We start from the raw sequence: 16,396 nt of genomic DNA, 5'->3' as shown, positions 1-16,396 counted from the left end.
ACAACCTCTTTGAAAATGCAACCGCTCTCCTCTACCACCAAGAGGACATCCAGGCATTCTTGACAGAATTCTGTTCAAATTCAAATCAAAAACTAGAAAGCATTCTGTTGGACATTTCTGACCACAATATTTTAGAGTTTATAGCAGCTCTGGCATTTTACAATGAAATGCTCTCCACACCTTACTGGAACTTGATGAAGAGCTCAAAACCGTACGGCCAGTTTCCAAAGTACGTTAGACTCATGAACCACACCTTTCAATCATGGATGTCAGATGATTTTGACTTATTTTTATCTTCACCTGTGTTTGAAGACTTTGCATCACAATCTTTTATCCTCCAGCACTTAAGATCAGGCTCATATGACATCAACAAAGTCACAATCTTCATCCAGCAGATCACACAGCAATGTTTTATTGTCTACGAACGACAGCTGCATGACTTTTTGGAGGGGGGTGTTTTTGGAGGGGAGATTGATGAAGAAGTACAGCAAATTCTAGACACCTGCCCACTGACCAACTTAACAGGGGAGCGTCTCTTTGGGGACTTAGATTTTGACATGTACAAGAGAAGGCATGCCTCCCTCCACTTACGTAGCAGTCTCAATATGTGGAAGCGTAACAAAACCTCATCCTACATAAGACGTCAAAGTGACATTATGAGACAGAAGCTGATTGCAAAAGCCATAAGACTCGCTCCAAAATGGAAAAAGAGAAGCAAAGAAGAACACAAAGCAGTAATTGAAAAGATAAAGCTGCGACTGAAAGAAAACAAGAGAAGAAAAGATGAAAAGCTAGTCAAGGCTTCCGAGAAGAAGATTGTCATAATGGATGACTTGATTAGTAGCGGTGGAGTCTGCAGAACAAAGGAGGATCTAGATGCATTAATGGAAAGACCAAACCCTCTTGAATGTTTACGCTCCCAAATAAGATATAGGAAGTTTTGTCTGGGGGAGAAAATTCAAGTAACAGGGAATATGAAGACCCTTTACTCCCGTTTATTGCAGCTTCTAGAGCTTTCTCCAAGTTCGTCTAGTGTTAACTAAGTACCGTGACAAAAGTAACGAGTAATTTTTAAAATCTGGTTTCAGTCTCAAAATAAATCAATGAATTTAACTTTAATAAGTCATGATACAGTACTGTTCATGATTTAAATGCACAGAGCATAAAATTCATGTTAATTTGATATATTATACAGCTTTGTAGCTTAATTGGTTATCATTTTATGACGATTTGGATTCAAATATTCAACATTTCTCGCGAATTTTTCTTTCATTTTCAGAATAAAATAACTCATGTCAATTAACAAGTCCAATATACAGTATTGTTAAATACTTTAATGAACAGAGCGTAAAATGCCTTTAATTTGATATATTATTCAGCTTTGTAGCTTCAGTCGTTATGATTTTTCGACAATTTGTATATCAATTTTTAACATTTCCTCTCGTTTTCTCGAGAAATAGGCAATTTTGCTTGTCATACCCCTTTCGACACAGTATAAAATTGAAATTCAATGAACAAATTGTTTTAAAAAAATTGGGTATTATCTACACAGCAATGTTTGTAGATTCCTTGAATTTTGACCTTCTGGTTCATCTAAAAGTTACACTATGACTTCGAGAAAACATGCTTTTGAGCTCTGGCGGAGCAGAATTTTGCCTTTTTTATCTAAGTCCGAAGGAATTTTTGAAGTTTTGTAACTGTGATTTTCTTTTACATTTTTGATGTTACAATATTGTTTTCTTTTATCCTCAAACTGACCTATGCATAGATGTAATTTATGTAATCATATCCTATGAATCATTTTATTTTATTATTTTATTCCATGTTCAAAATGACTGAAAACTGAAGTCTGAACGGACCAAAAAAATACTAAGTCCGAATAAAACTTTAAAAATTCATATCTCATTTATTTCTTGTTCGATTTTTTTCAAATAAAGTTTGTTGTTCTTGTATTTACAATTTCTGTATGAATATGTCACTATATTCACTCTCTGAGTACTTTGAAAAATTGGCTTGTGGTACCTATGTGAAGTATCATCATCATCATCATCATTACCACAATCATATTTTCCATTTTCATCTTCACCATCACCACCACCACATGTATCATATGTCACTGTAGTGATGAATCCTGCAACCCCATCACAACTGATTACTCTTGCAGTGATAGAGAACATCATCATCACAGAGGAAATGAAAACACACTATCGGCGTAGATTTGAGGAAGGCTACGATCTAGATGATGTTCTTTATAACAAATGGAAAGTTGGTGAATTTTTACTTGAAAAGACGCCAAGGATAGAGAAAAATAAACAAAGAAACAAAAGAAAAAGGGCTCATTTGAAGAGAATGATGCTTCAAAGGGGAAGGAAAATATAGTGGTAACCAACAAGTGTTCTGTATGTTTAAATAAATATAAATCTAAAGAAGCTGAACAATGGTTGGGGTGTGATAATTGCCCCAGATGGTACCACAAAAAACGTATTTCAAATACTGAAATAAATTGGGATTCAGTTAATGAACATGATATTAGCTGGCCCCCCAGGAAAACGCGACCAGTGCGGCCGCATAATTTGCCACTTACCGCAATGCGGCCGCATAATTCACCTTTTACCGCATAATTATGCAAACTATGTTTTTTAGCGTGAATTTATGACCATTGTATGAAGAAACATGAAACCAAAAAAGTCCGACGATGTTCCCAAATACGTGACAGTGACTTCCATTTAACTTTAAATGGCTATTCCAATTCCAAGCAGGGTTTCCAATTTAGCAGATTTTCTGCCAAATGTCCTTTTTTGGCAGAATTTGAAGTCGTCTGGCAGAGAAAAATCAGTTTGGCAGATTTTATTTTCCGAGGCCTAGGGATGAATGTATGGGTCTACTTCACGTTTTCCATGGCAATTTTTATGTATTATTCATTTTTTTTTAACTTGGGAAATGAAAAAAAAAATTATGACATCGGCCTTGAGAATTTTTTGTTTAACAAAACTGATGAGTTTTCAAAGGGGGTACTATAAATAGTACGGTTTGGCAGTTTTTTGTGGTATTTGGCAGATTTTTAAAATCCAGTTGGCAGAATGCCTGAAATTAATCTGGCAACCCTGATTCCAAGTGTACGATTTGATTCGTCTTCTTGAGATCTACCCTGCTAAGCTGCTCCTGTCTCCACCTTGGGATCAACTTGAGAGCCTCACAAAGCTGAAAACTGTACCCGAGGAGGAGATCAAGAGGTACACCCAGCAGCTTGGGCCCCTCGCGGTGAAGAACTCCATCACCTCTTCTGTTGACGCGCCACATTTTTTGGCAGTCCATTTCTGATGAAGTGCCAGCTTCGGCTGCTTGTGCCAAGTGGTTCATATACACCACGATCAACAGCGCTGATGTTGAGCGCAGTTTTTCTGTTTACAATCTGATATTGTCAGACAGGCGCAGGAGTCTTAGCACAACGTCTCTTCGACATCTAGCTTGTCTGTGCTACAACAAAAAATTAAGTTTTGAATTTGCGTTGTAGTTCTTTAATTTTGAATTGGTTAAATAATGTAAATAAAGCAATGGAAAAATTTAGACAGTTATTTATTACTTTTTTCTTGTTTTGCATAATTTGTAATTTCCCTTGCATAATTTGCCTTTTTCCCCCCGCATAATTTGCAATTTCTCCCGCATAATTTGGGATATTTTTTTGCATATATCCGTGGGGGCCAGTATTAGGTACCACAAGAGACTATTTAAAATTGACTTTTCTGACTATATTCATAAAGCATTCTGATAGTCAGGGAAAACACTTTAAATTTTGAAAATCCATACATAAATAAGAAATTGAGAGCAAATTCATTTTCCAAGAACTTAGAATTTTTTTGCGTGCCAATTGATTTAAGAAAATATTCCAACTTTGACGTCATGTAACTAACCACTGAATGGATTTATCATACTTGTGATACACAATTTTAAAGCAGAATGACTAGGTAAATAAAATATAACAAGATTTGAACCAGACACAAATTTTTTCCTAAATCTACTGTCTGTTGAAAATTCCCCAAAACACTCGCGAAAGTAAATGTTTTGGCCTCCAGCATGACGAAATAGCATATATTTCATATACTATATTAACATAATGATCATACAAAATGACATGTAATTCACGTCAACAGGTAGTGAGTACTCCAGGGAAGAGATCCAATTTTTTTCAGACATTTTCTTCAAATGGTCTTTGAAAAATAAAGAAGTGAACATCAGGAACCACGCAATTTTGCATGTTGGCAGAAAAAAAGCTATAATCACGAGCAAAATGTATTAAAGATTAAATATCTCTCAAAATAATGAAGATAGAAGAAAATTATTACAAGCTATAGGAAACTGGACCTGCTGAATTCAAAAATCATCTTAACTTTTTGGTAAAGTCAATATTTCCTTCTCAAAATTCAACATTAAATCATGAAAGATAAGCACACTGTTCGAACCAGCAGCATAAAATAATTAATCAGCCTCTTAAGAAACCCCTATAATCTCAATACATAATGTTTTTACTTCCGCAACGTCTGTTTTCACTTCTATTCTACTTTATGGACTTGTCTGGTAATTATATTGCTTGGTTTTGCCTTGGTCCTCTCTGGGATCCTTAACGGAAAGGGTGCATTAAAATGTATTATTCCTATAATGAGGGATGAATTTTTCCACTGTAAATCATCTCTTTGTATGTTATTAGGAGGGTATCGAATCGATATATACGTTGGCAGGAGAGTGTTCTCCTCTCATACAGAATCATGCGCTTGTGCCCAACAGGTGTGTCTTTTGCGCCCTCAAACCCCTGCCACCACAAAGTCTTTTAGCTCCTTAAGGTCTATGACGCGTGACTGTATCGTGATTTATGTGTTACCGAATGAACTGCTACCCTTTAGATAGGACGCAAGTCTGAAATAAAGTATTTTCAACCACACACAACCTAAAGACCTAGCCACAGGATTATTTATGACTAACGTCCCTTTGCTTGAGAGGCAAGTATTGTACGAATTGAGGTATCGCAAATCTCACCAAAACCAAAACTGAATAAAAGATCTCTTTATTTGCTTCTTTTCTCGTCTTAAATTTACATCTTTTCCCGATTTAAAACAAAAACATACCAAAAAAAAGAATCCATTAGTAACTCTTATTGTTCCTATACATAGTCTATCACTATCATGAAAGCATCAGAAAAAAAAACTGTTAGAAAACGAAGTGGCACTTCGAAGTCTTATTTTTCCAATCTTATAACCATTACAAGTACCACTTTTCCCAAATAAAATAAACAATAGCAATGCTTTTTCAATTTTCTAACACATTGGGATGAATCATTGTGTGTCTTTTTTCTATTTATAAACTACAAGTAGTGGGTATTCATATGCAATTGTTTTAAAAACGACATTACACCTTCAACCGTAAAAATCTACTTCAGTTCTAACAAGGTCAAACAATCATTTTGTCATAGCAACAACATGGCCGCCATGAGTGGAGAGTGTGTGTATAAATTAGCCCTGTGTTTTTTGTTTAGCAACAAATAAATAAACATTGAGAGACAAACCAGATAGAAACAAAACGTCGATCAATGAAAATCAAGGCTAGAAAGTCATCCAAAAAAGATTACACATGTTAATATAGTTAATATAAACCGGAAAAATGAGGGGTTTATTTAGGCTGTTCCATCGTTAAAACATACCCACTTACCGACCCGAATTATCAATTGAAATAACAACATTTATTGTATTCATTTTGTTTTAAACTATCTAAAACATAAACTATGAAGGTACTTTAATAAAATATTCATGTGGTTGTCGTGAACTCTTTTCTTTTTGTCAATAATTTGAGATCTCATTCTCACAGTATTTTGAGTGCTGTTACAAGCTACAATGGGTGTAAAATAATCCGATAACACCCAAAGTTGAAAACAATGATTTGGTGGGCTTTTTAAAAATGCGATACCTCGGCCATTAAACAACCTTCAATAAAACAAATTGGTAGAAATAGAGATAAGATGTTTGTCTTTTAGATAGACTCGGTTCAAAATTTATATCAATAATATTCGGGATTTTAAGCTGTTGTAAAGTTTTAAAACGGGATTTTTGAACCTTTAATGTCCATTTTTTATTTTTGATGTGGTATAGGAATAAAGCTGAAACCTTCCACTTTAAGATTATACCAAATTTAGCTTTGTACTTTTTTTAATGGCCAAGGTATGAATGGTTGAATGACCCTATTTAAAAAGTCCTTTTCTCGACGCGTGATGCAAAATATATAGGTTTTTTTCTGCCACAAAAATGACGTCTATTGTGGTACCTAATGATATAGACAATACTGATTTTTTTTTTTTAATATTGTATTTAGATTACTTGAATGTTATCAACTGAAAAAAAAAAAAAAATTAATAAAAAAAAAAAAATGAAGTTTGTTGTTAGGGTTAACAAATTTTACACCATATTCTTTGATCAAGTGGTCACAACTGGTCACCACTGCAACTAGACTAGAGGCCTTTCCTTTTAGAAAATGAATTTATTAGCATCGTTTTGGGCCACTTGAAGAGCCTTTACTTTAATTTGTATTTGTTTATATTGGCTAACAGTAAATTACAGGATTGTTCTTTAGTATTTTCTAACGTTAATTCTTACAGTACAATGTTGTTTCTTCCATTTCCTGTTTTTATTCCATATTTTTTATCTTGTAAACTGAATAAAGATGTAATCAATGAATTCGTTGATCAGTAATCTTGTTTAACATCAAACTTATGGGTGTGTTTGTAAAATAATCAGTTTGTTTTTTTCTTCAAATTACAAATGGTTTAAAAATGTTACTCTGGCCACACACACTAACTGCGGGTAGAGAGACACTTAATGTGTCTTCTATCCCCTTATATGTTTTCAAACATGCTTTCTGGCTTTGTCTTGGAATGGGATTACTTGGTTTTGTCCTGGCCCTGGCCGGAAGGGAAACAGTCAAATGCATAGTTCTTGTTTTGGAAGATGATGTTTTTTCCTTGTAAATCATCTCTCTGTTGTGTATGTTAATTATTAAATATATGTGCTTTTTTTCAATGTATAATGTAAGTATTTGAGTGTATTCCTCTTTGTTGGATCTTGTGCTTGTGTCCGGATTTCAAACTAAGTACATTGGTGGTATGCTCTTGGAATCTACATCTGATCCCTATATGTTCCCAGTTCCCCTTTGACTTACTTTCTCTTGGGTGTTTCAATTGTAATTCTAGAACTTTTTACAATCCCATTTTCTTCCTTTTTACTGGCGCTGATAATGCCTTCATGTGTCGCAAGCGCTGTAAAAATCTTAAAAACAAATAAACAAACACAAAAACTAAAATCCATTAGCGACATGGTTATTTAGCTCTCAACAAGCATGTTTCAGGTGATAAAGGAATTATTAAAGAGTATAAATTAGCTGATTGATTGTTGGATTTACACGGTACAATTTCAATATCAGCCAAAAAGTTCGAAAGTAAAAATATCAGACTATGTGATGTTCTTTAAGTATGGACAGTGTGAGACCTTTTTGGGAACTTTGCCTAATGTGGTATAAAACTTCATATTATTATAGTATGTTGTACGAATGTGCCTCTTATATGGGATATATTTTTTTTCATTTCTCCTTGTGGGCCAGACCTGTCATGTCTTACAGCTGGTCTATCCTGTTCCACTTTTTAATAATTTGCCCTTGTGTCTTTGAAATAAAATAAAACCAATTTGGTTTTACTAAGCACCTGTTTTTTGTAAGGCAAAAGTACTTTACAATACTGTAAACTATCTAAAGGATAGCAAGCAATTGCGGAAAAGTATAGTATAACGATTGTATAAATTCGCTCAATTATATAACTGCTCATGGTTCTATTCCTGTTCCCAACTTTGAAGGGCTTATGGCTACATGTGTGCAAAGGACATTAAATAGAGAGAGAGGGGGGGGGGGGAGAGAAGAGGGTAAAAGAGAGAGAAAGAGGAGAGAGAGAGGGAGGGGAGAACGTAGGGAGAGAAAGAAAGAAAGAAGGAAAGAGGGCATAAAGAAATATAAGCAAATAGAGAGAGAGAGTATTCCACCCGCTTCAAAAACAAATTTTGCGCCGCAATTTTTATGGCCATTTTTAATGCACTTATCACGCTAATAAATCATTTCATGCACCAGATTGCATATCTAGTGACACTTCTTTTCGCAAACTTTTTCCAAAGTAACTTTTTTAAAAACCTGTCTTTTTGGCAGCGGCTTCATGGAAACAGACGTAAGCCCCCACGATTTCGCGGGGAATGAATCATGAAAAATTTGCGAAATAATTTCAAACACAACTTTTGAAAATCATCAAGGATTGTCTTGTACCGAATGTTTTTTTATAGAAAACAAATGCATCTTCAAATCTAAACTGCTTTTGACGGTAAGCGTTAAGTTTTTTTTCTTTTTCTGTCCAACCGAATGAACAGTTTAAGAAGCTAAGTATGGGTTCCACCAGCGCAGCTCTCTACTATAACTACAACTACTACTACTACTACTACTACTACTACTACTACTAATAATACTACTACTAGTACTACTAGTACTACTACTAATACTACTACTACTACACTACTACTTATACTACTATTACTACATATATACATATATTATTATTATTATATTACTATCATATTATTATTATTATTATCATTATTCATCATCTCATTCATCATCATCATCTATCATCAATCTATCATCATCATTATCATATCATCATCATCATCATCATCATCATCATCATCATCATCATCATCATCATCATCATCATCATATTATTATATTTATTATTATTATTATTATTATTATTATTATTATTATTATTATTATTATTATTTTACATAATTAGTACTTATTCTTATATATTACTCGTTGACAATATATTTCTTTTATTTATAAAAATGAGATCCTACTTAAATGTCTCTTTCACTTCAGGCCAGCTGCGTCCCTGCCCATGTTTTGAATCCCCAACCAGGTTCAGTGGTACTTGATTGTTGTGCTGCCCCTGGTAATAAGACCAGTCATCTTGCTTCTTTAATGGGAGATCAAGGGTATGTATTAGAAAGCAAGAAAACAAAACTAACATTAAGAATGGACGTAAAGGCAAACCTAATTCCTTACTTCTCATTATATTTATATGTTACCCTTTAATCGAACCTTCAGATAAACTTTTGATGTTATTTACTGCTTTACAAAACTTTTAGAATGAGCTACTGAGAGATATGCTAGTGTTTACAGATTGCATGCACCCACTTCCATCACCCTCTCTTTCTACCTCTATACATTTTATTAAATAATGACTTGCTGTTTTTCACAAAACCCTGATGCCTTGGACACAGTCATTTGTGAATTGGAAATGTTGTTCAACATTCACAATATATCTATCACTATTATTTTATGGCCATTTGTTGACTATCAGCACTTGTCCTCTCCAGCTTAATCTATATATTTACCCTAGGCTTTATGTCGACTTTCTGATCGACAGACCAGATAACAAAATTTATTTGATATAATAGATCTTCCGTCAGAAAATTTGACTTTGTAATAAAAGACACTTTTAGTTGGCTAGTACTCTTGGATATTTATGTACCATTTTTGTTACAGTTAGAGCAGGACCATGCTACCAAGTATGTCTCAAGATCTGAAATCCGTATCATTTTATAACCCCTAAAAATTTATGGTTTAAAAAATCGTACTGGCTCGTAATAAGATTGAAAGGTGAGGGATTTCAGACATAGGAGGGATGTGAATAAATTATCTGCATAAATTTAATTCCTATATGTTCAATATAACAGTCAAAGTCTTGTACATCTGTGGTCATCTTTTTGTTATTTAAAGAAAATTGCAACAAACAAGCCAAGAATTAAAAAGACAATACTCAATCTGTAAAAATCACACCAGGAACGATTTTTTTAAAGGTTCAGATTGTTTGCATTCTCGTGTCTGCACTATGTTTAATTCAAGTGCTCTAAATTCCTGCATCTAATGCTCAATACTGTGGCCTTAAGTAGGTATTTTGATAACTTTAACTTAACGTTTTTTTAAAATCTGATTTTCAAGCCTATAAAAAGGGTTAGAGATGCAAAGTTTGACTGTCATTAAATCAAAGCTCATAAAATATTTTTATTATATTCTTCCTCAGGCGTGTGATAGCTTTGGATCGTGATGCCAAACGTGTGTCCACAATGAACTCCCTCCTTCAGAGGACTGGCACTACTTGTGTAGAGACTTTTGCACAAGATTTCTTGACACTTTCAGCAGACAGTGATGAAGTGTCAGACATAACCATGATTCTTTTGGATCCTTCCTGCAGTTGTACAGGTATAAACCTCAACAATTTTCAAATTACGTCAAGACCTGTAGATTACGAACAAAATTAGAATGACAATGAGTCATAGCAAAATTCCTTAACTCATTGCTGGCCGGGCATAATCTGAAAAAATGTCTCTCACAGACCATGCGAGGGGAGATAACTCTTCCAAATGTCATAGTACACTTCATTAAAAAATTAATTGCAAGAATGTGAGGCATGCTAGAAACAAAATAAAAGCTGTTTTGGAAAGAAGAATGAATGGCCTTTAATTTGATGTATTGTTTTGGACTATTGATTCATATTTTGATTTGAAAAAAAATATTAAAGTTGAAAAATATGTAATAATATTAAAACACATGAAACCTATTGTCAATGTCATCAAAATACGCATCCAACTCAACCTCAATGTCTGATTCAGTGTCTGAATGAGCACTATCATCATCACTATCCATTAAAAAACGTTGATCAAGCCCGAGAATTGAGGAATTCAAACGCTATTCCAGCAAAAAAAAAAAAAAGAAAAAAAAAAGGACGTTACCACAAGCGATTTGGTCGACAAACTTCAAAAAATCACAGCAGACAAACGAATTGAGATAAAAACGATCAGGAAATTTCTAGTTTCACTTTCACTCTTTCTCTGCTTTCGTTTTCTAAATAAAAAGAAGTGGTTCTACACACGTTTTTAGTTTATGGGTTCAAAGATGCTGGGTACCTGGTGGGCGATATCGGGCGATTTGGACTGTTTGAGATGTTTTTTGAGCGGGCGATTACGGGCGATTTGGGCCGCAATGGGTTAAGAAAAAAATGTTATAGGACAGTTTTTTTAATGCACTATGAAATTGACTGAACCTCAATAGTTAAAATTGTAATGGATGTTCCAGGCACACCTTTTCCTACAGAACACTCTGAATTTTTGCTTAAAGTTCAGATCTGTCCATACATTTCTTGTATATTTAATAAAACTAGTTGGAAATGAAATTTTGTTGTCAGAGGGCACATATTTAACATAACATAACATATGGTATAGGGCAAAATAGGATAAAATCCCTTGAATGCCCTTAATATTAATAGTAATGCCATAAATCTATTGATTAAAGATTAAAATAATGATACACGTGGTAAAGATAGTATTTCAACTTAAATGTACTCATGTATATGTGGTGTACAAGCATATATCTTTAACTGTGACATGCAAAGCATACACACACATACACACACACACACACACACACACACGCACGCATATAGAAGATAACCATAATAATAATATATCAATGCATAATATATACATACAAGATTGAAAGCCAGTGCAAACAAGTATTATTCGTCATATATAAATCTCCTATCATATAATTCCCTGTCTACTAACACCTTGAAATAATCCATAGATTTTGCATTCTTTGTTCCATTTCTGGACAATATGAATACCAAACCAGTTTTGTCTTATGTTTGTTTTGCATCTTGAGACAAAAATCTTAAACTTGTCCCCTCTAGTAAAAGTAATATTAGAATATGAAAAAAAATCAGAAAAGTCTATCCTATCCAGACCATGTACCAATCTATAAACCTGAATTAAATCCCTACGAATTCTTCTATATTTCAAACTTGGTAAGTCAAGAAATTCTAACCTTTCAAGATAAATACTGTATTGCATAAATCTTTTTTGGTCGCTCTCCTCTGTACACTTTCAATACAAATAGATTGTCTTTTATATATGGGCTCCAGATGCAATTTCCGTATTCTAGAATTGGTCGAATGAGCGATTTATACAAATATAAAAATGTGGTTTTATCAAGACTTAAAAAGGTTCTACAGTTCACTCCGCTTAACCGCACATCGGTTAATCGCACACTCCGCTTATACGCTACACATTCCCGAAAAACGGAATTTTTTCTATATACAAACGCTGTCATGGTCTCAAGTGAGTAAAGAGCTACTCGACTATGCATAAAGATATATGTAGAATGAGGCCCCAGAATTTACTAGTTACTATAAATGAAAAACAATTAACGATTTGTTTACAATGAAATAAAAATAATGATGAAATTTAATTAAAAGAGATAAACAGTGATCGTGGCAGTTACAAATAGAGATATGAATATTTTACGTAACTTATGATAATATGTCAGGTTCATAAGTTTACGTTTCCAGGCAGTTGATGGGCTTGGATGATCTATTCCTCTGATAACAGGATCGGACTCGTAAAATTCCACTTCCAGGCAATTGGTAAGAGGTTATTGTGTAGTCCTTTGACAGCGGGCTCGGGTTTGATCCTTGAAGATTATACAATCAAAGTTAAAAGCTCCGGCGTCTTAATGGTGTAGATATAATATCCACAAAGTCCCAAAAGATAAAAATCTTCCAATATATATAAGGAATAGAGCGACTGGCCGTCCGGCATAGATTGTGGAGAGAAAGTGAGTGTCAAATGTTAGACCTATCAGCTTTTATAATAAGTGGCTACGTGACAGAATGTAGAACGAAAAGTATTCACTAATTAGAAATTAATTCGAGGGAAGGCTATAAAAGGAAAGACGATCTAATATTAGAAGGTAAAGTTTATCTAAGCCTACCGAAATATAACTGGAGTGAGATGAATTCAGTTCTTAATAAAATAAAATTTAGTAAGTTAATTGTGAACAATCTTTACTGTGACAAACGCTACATCTTGATTCCATCTTGATTTGAGAAAAATATCTTTAAAAAATACAATTAAAAAAGGTAATGAAATTCTGTTTCATATTGAACAAGTTCAGCATGTTAATATCGTATCACTCGCGAAAAAAGCTTTCCCGTCAACGCAATTCCACTGTCCCTCTGACCCCCGACTAGGTCAGACGTGCAATGCTTGTTAACTGACATCAAAGGATTACCTGACACGACGGACTAATTGACTAAGAACTCGCTGTCTGCATCACAAGGTGTGAAACAAGATCGCAGTCCACCCAATGCCGTGTGTTTGTTTACATTGTCTGACAACTCGATTGCAATTCTCTACCTGTGCATTGTTTGCCTCTACTGAGCCGTGAACAATAAGAAAGAATTACAGGGAGTACTCGGGTCTCATCTTTTGATTGATCTACATTGATACACTCAAAAGTCGACTGAACTGGCATAAAATTAAGGCAAGTCTTTCTCCCCATTAGAAAGCCGGCTCTCAAGATGGAAAGATGGACAGAATATCTTGCTTGAAAAAGAACATGACGAAAAACATGATGCTGATGTCTGTTCTGCCAGCCAATAGAGTGACAAGTTTTGAAACTTCTTCAGCAGTACGAATTTAATGACATTTACACTGCAGACGAGACGGGGCTGTACTACAATCGACACTTCACGATTACCATTCCTACAAAGAATGATCTCACTCTTTGTGGTCGATGAAGCATGAATAAAAAGAGAAATTTTAAAAGAAAAAGCCCCCCCGCCCCTGAACTCCCGAGGGTGTGCGATTAAGCGGAGAGTCGACTGTATATATTATTTCCATCATTCTGTTTGCACGGCTTACACAATTATCAATATGTACATCAAAATTAAAAAATGAATCAAAAGTAACTTCCACATCCTTTTCATAAGGCACAACGGAAAGTAGATTTGACATAGAAGTATCGGTAAAATAATTATGACATGGATTATTTTTTCCTGTATGTAATACTTTACATTCCGAAACATTAAAATCCAAATGCCATGTTGTAGACCATTTGAAAATTGAAAATATATCATTTTGTAGAATGTTATGGTGTTCAGTTGTACTATAGATCTTCGTATCATCTGCAAACAGTTTGCAGGCTGAATTTATGCCACATGGTAAATCATTTATATATAAAAGAAATAAAAGTGGTCCCAATACGCTTCCTTGGGGTACACCGCTAATTACATTCTTAAAATCCGACTCCACCCCATTGACAATGATTCTTTGTATTCGATTATTAAGAAAGTCTTTAAGTATTTTTTTACTTAAAAACATTATTCCTTAATGGGATGAATTGTTTCTTTCTAAAAGTTAGTTAAAGTGTCTGTATTCTTTTCCTCTTATGACAATGAATTTTTAAAAGTTCAAGTTGGCAGATCTGATGGTATGATGGGGGTACTTATTCCGGCCATGTATAGTCGGAAAAATGTCAGGGGTCGACCTTATTTCTTGGTTATATATTTATCAAACCTGTCTTTTAACCACTGACTATTCGTGTATCCTAAAATAGAACAAATATTTTTTTTTCTGATTTATTCATTTAAACGCAGGCTTGCCAACCAGTATGATTTCTCATATTTTGATACGCTTTGAGGTCCAAAATATGATCATATGAGAATGTTGACTAAAATATGCTAAATGCAACAAAAATGGTAAATAATGATAAATAGTTGAAGGTCATTAAATATTGTCTCCACCTGGATGAGAATCTGAGTTGACAGACAGATGATTGCCATAGGAAATGCAGGCTTTTCCTTGCTTCTACTAGCTTGATAAGTCTCCATAAATTCAGCAAATGTTACATTTGAAATTTTGGGTGGTTGCACATCTTGAAAATATGATTTTTGGGGGGAAAATATAAGAAAATTAGTATAAATTTTGGGGAAAATATGATAAATCTTTTCAAATGGTTGACAAGCATTTCTGATATTGCTGCCATGTCCCTTGAATTTACTTTTACTTTTAAATTTATTTTTTTTTCATAATTAGACATTATATTTTACTTAAAAGAAGAAAACATCAAATCATATTGGATTTGCTTGATTAATTTCTGCTTTTGAGTAATTTTTTTTCCACCCAATTTTTTTTCTTTATTCAGGCATGCCCACAGGAACATCATATAGACAAGAAGTCCCTCTTGAGCGATTACATGCTTTGAAACGGTACCAGATATCACTACTCAAACATGCTTTACGGTTTCCAAATGTTCAACGAGTCGTTTACTCCACCTGTTCTACCTCTCATCAGGAAAATGAGGAAGTTGTAGAAGAGGTCATGTATAATGTAAAACACCTCTTTCAATTTCTGCCAGTTCTACCAAGCTGGCCAAATAGTCGTGGTATGAAGAGTTTTTTGCATCACTCAAGTTTTTTACGAGTCTCACCAGAGGATCACCTTTCCGCAGGATTTTTTGTGGCATGTTTTGAAAGAATTAAGAAAGCTGTGAAGTCTGACTGTGAAAATGATATAAGTGAGAATGTAGTTGATAAGTCCAATGAAAGTTTTGTTGAAGTTGAAAAGATCGAAACATGTAGTGCAAATGGATCAAAAGTAGGACAGAGTTGTCATTACACTACTAAAAAGAAGAAAAAGAAAAGGCATCTTTCTGAGGATGAAAATGAAACTTCTTGTCCAGAATCAAATTGCGAGGAAATAAAAGACAGAAAGAAAGAACTGGATAAGGAAGATGATGATGCAGACGATGTGTCAGAAAATATAAGAAAAAGAAAAAAGAAGGCAGAGGAAGATGAAGACTTTAAAGATATGGCTAAAAGAAAGAAAAAGAAAAGAAATAAGAAAGATGAAGATGTTTCGGAGGGTGCAAATGCATTATCAGACAATACGCCTCTCCCTACTGAGAAGAAAAGGAAAAAGAAAAAACACAGCAAAGATGTTGATGAGAAATTAACCGAAAATATTGAATATGAAAATATTGTGGACAATGCAGAAGGTAGAAGAAAGAAAAAGAAGAAAAAGAAAAAGGAAAAAGATGATGGTGATGAAACAATGTAAATTGTTAGAAAACTGGCTTACTGGCTATGAAAATTGGGAGGCTCATTAGCTCAATAAGTAAAGTACTTGACTATAAGAAAATAAAAAAATTGTTTTTAATCCATAAGAGTCAGTTTGGATTTTTTTTTTTCTGCTCACTTTGTCCACTACTATTTTAGCAGTGATTAGATAATTGGCTTTTAAATCTGTCAGAGTGTCCTATCAAAGAGGGAAACAAACAATTATTACCATCCGTACAACATAATAATAACTGGTATAAATTCCAACTCCATGTGCATTATGCTTCTGAAGGACTACAATTGAGTAAATTCGTGAACAGCAAAGAAAGGAAAAGCACAAAATGAGTAAAATATTTTATTGAATACACT

The 16,396-nt window shown here is 34.0% G+C and overlaps 1 protein-coding gene across 1 annotated transcript in view; it reads left to right on the top strand.

Annotated features, from left to right (window-relative positions):
• LOC144970236 (28S rRNA (cytosine-C(5))-methyltransferase-like) overlaps nucleotides 1-16,134 on the top strand; it is a 35,071-nt gene extending 18,937 nt beyond the window's left edge. Inside the window, exons 7-9 of the mRNA XM_078909671.1 lie at nucleotides 8,950-9,065; nucleotides 10,157-10,335; nucleotides 15,115-16,134. Coding sequence (XP_078765797.1) covers nucleotides 8,950-9,065; nucleotides 10,157-10,335; nucleotides 15,115-16,028 — 1,209 coding nt within the window. The 3' untranslated portion in view covers nucleotides 16,029-16,134. The remainder of the gene's footprint in view (nucleotides 1-8,949; nucleotides 9,066-10,156; nucleotides 10,336-15,114) is intronic.
• Nucleotides 16,135-16,396: the final 262 nt, after the last annotated feature.

Source organism: Berghia stephanieae, chromosome 4, assembly GCF_034508935.2.
Source record: "Berghia stephanieae isolate SIO BIC M18660-M18661 chromosome 4, UCSD_Bste_1.3, whole genome shotgun sequence".
Classification (NCBI taxonomy): domain Eukaryota; kingdom Metazoa; phylum Mollusca; class Gastropoda; order Nudibranchia; family Aeolidiidae; genus Berghia; species Berghia stephanieae.
This window is presented reverse-complemented; position numbering and strand designations above follow the sequence as displayed.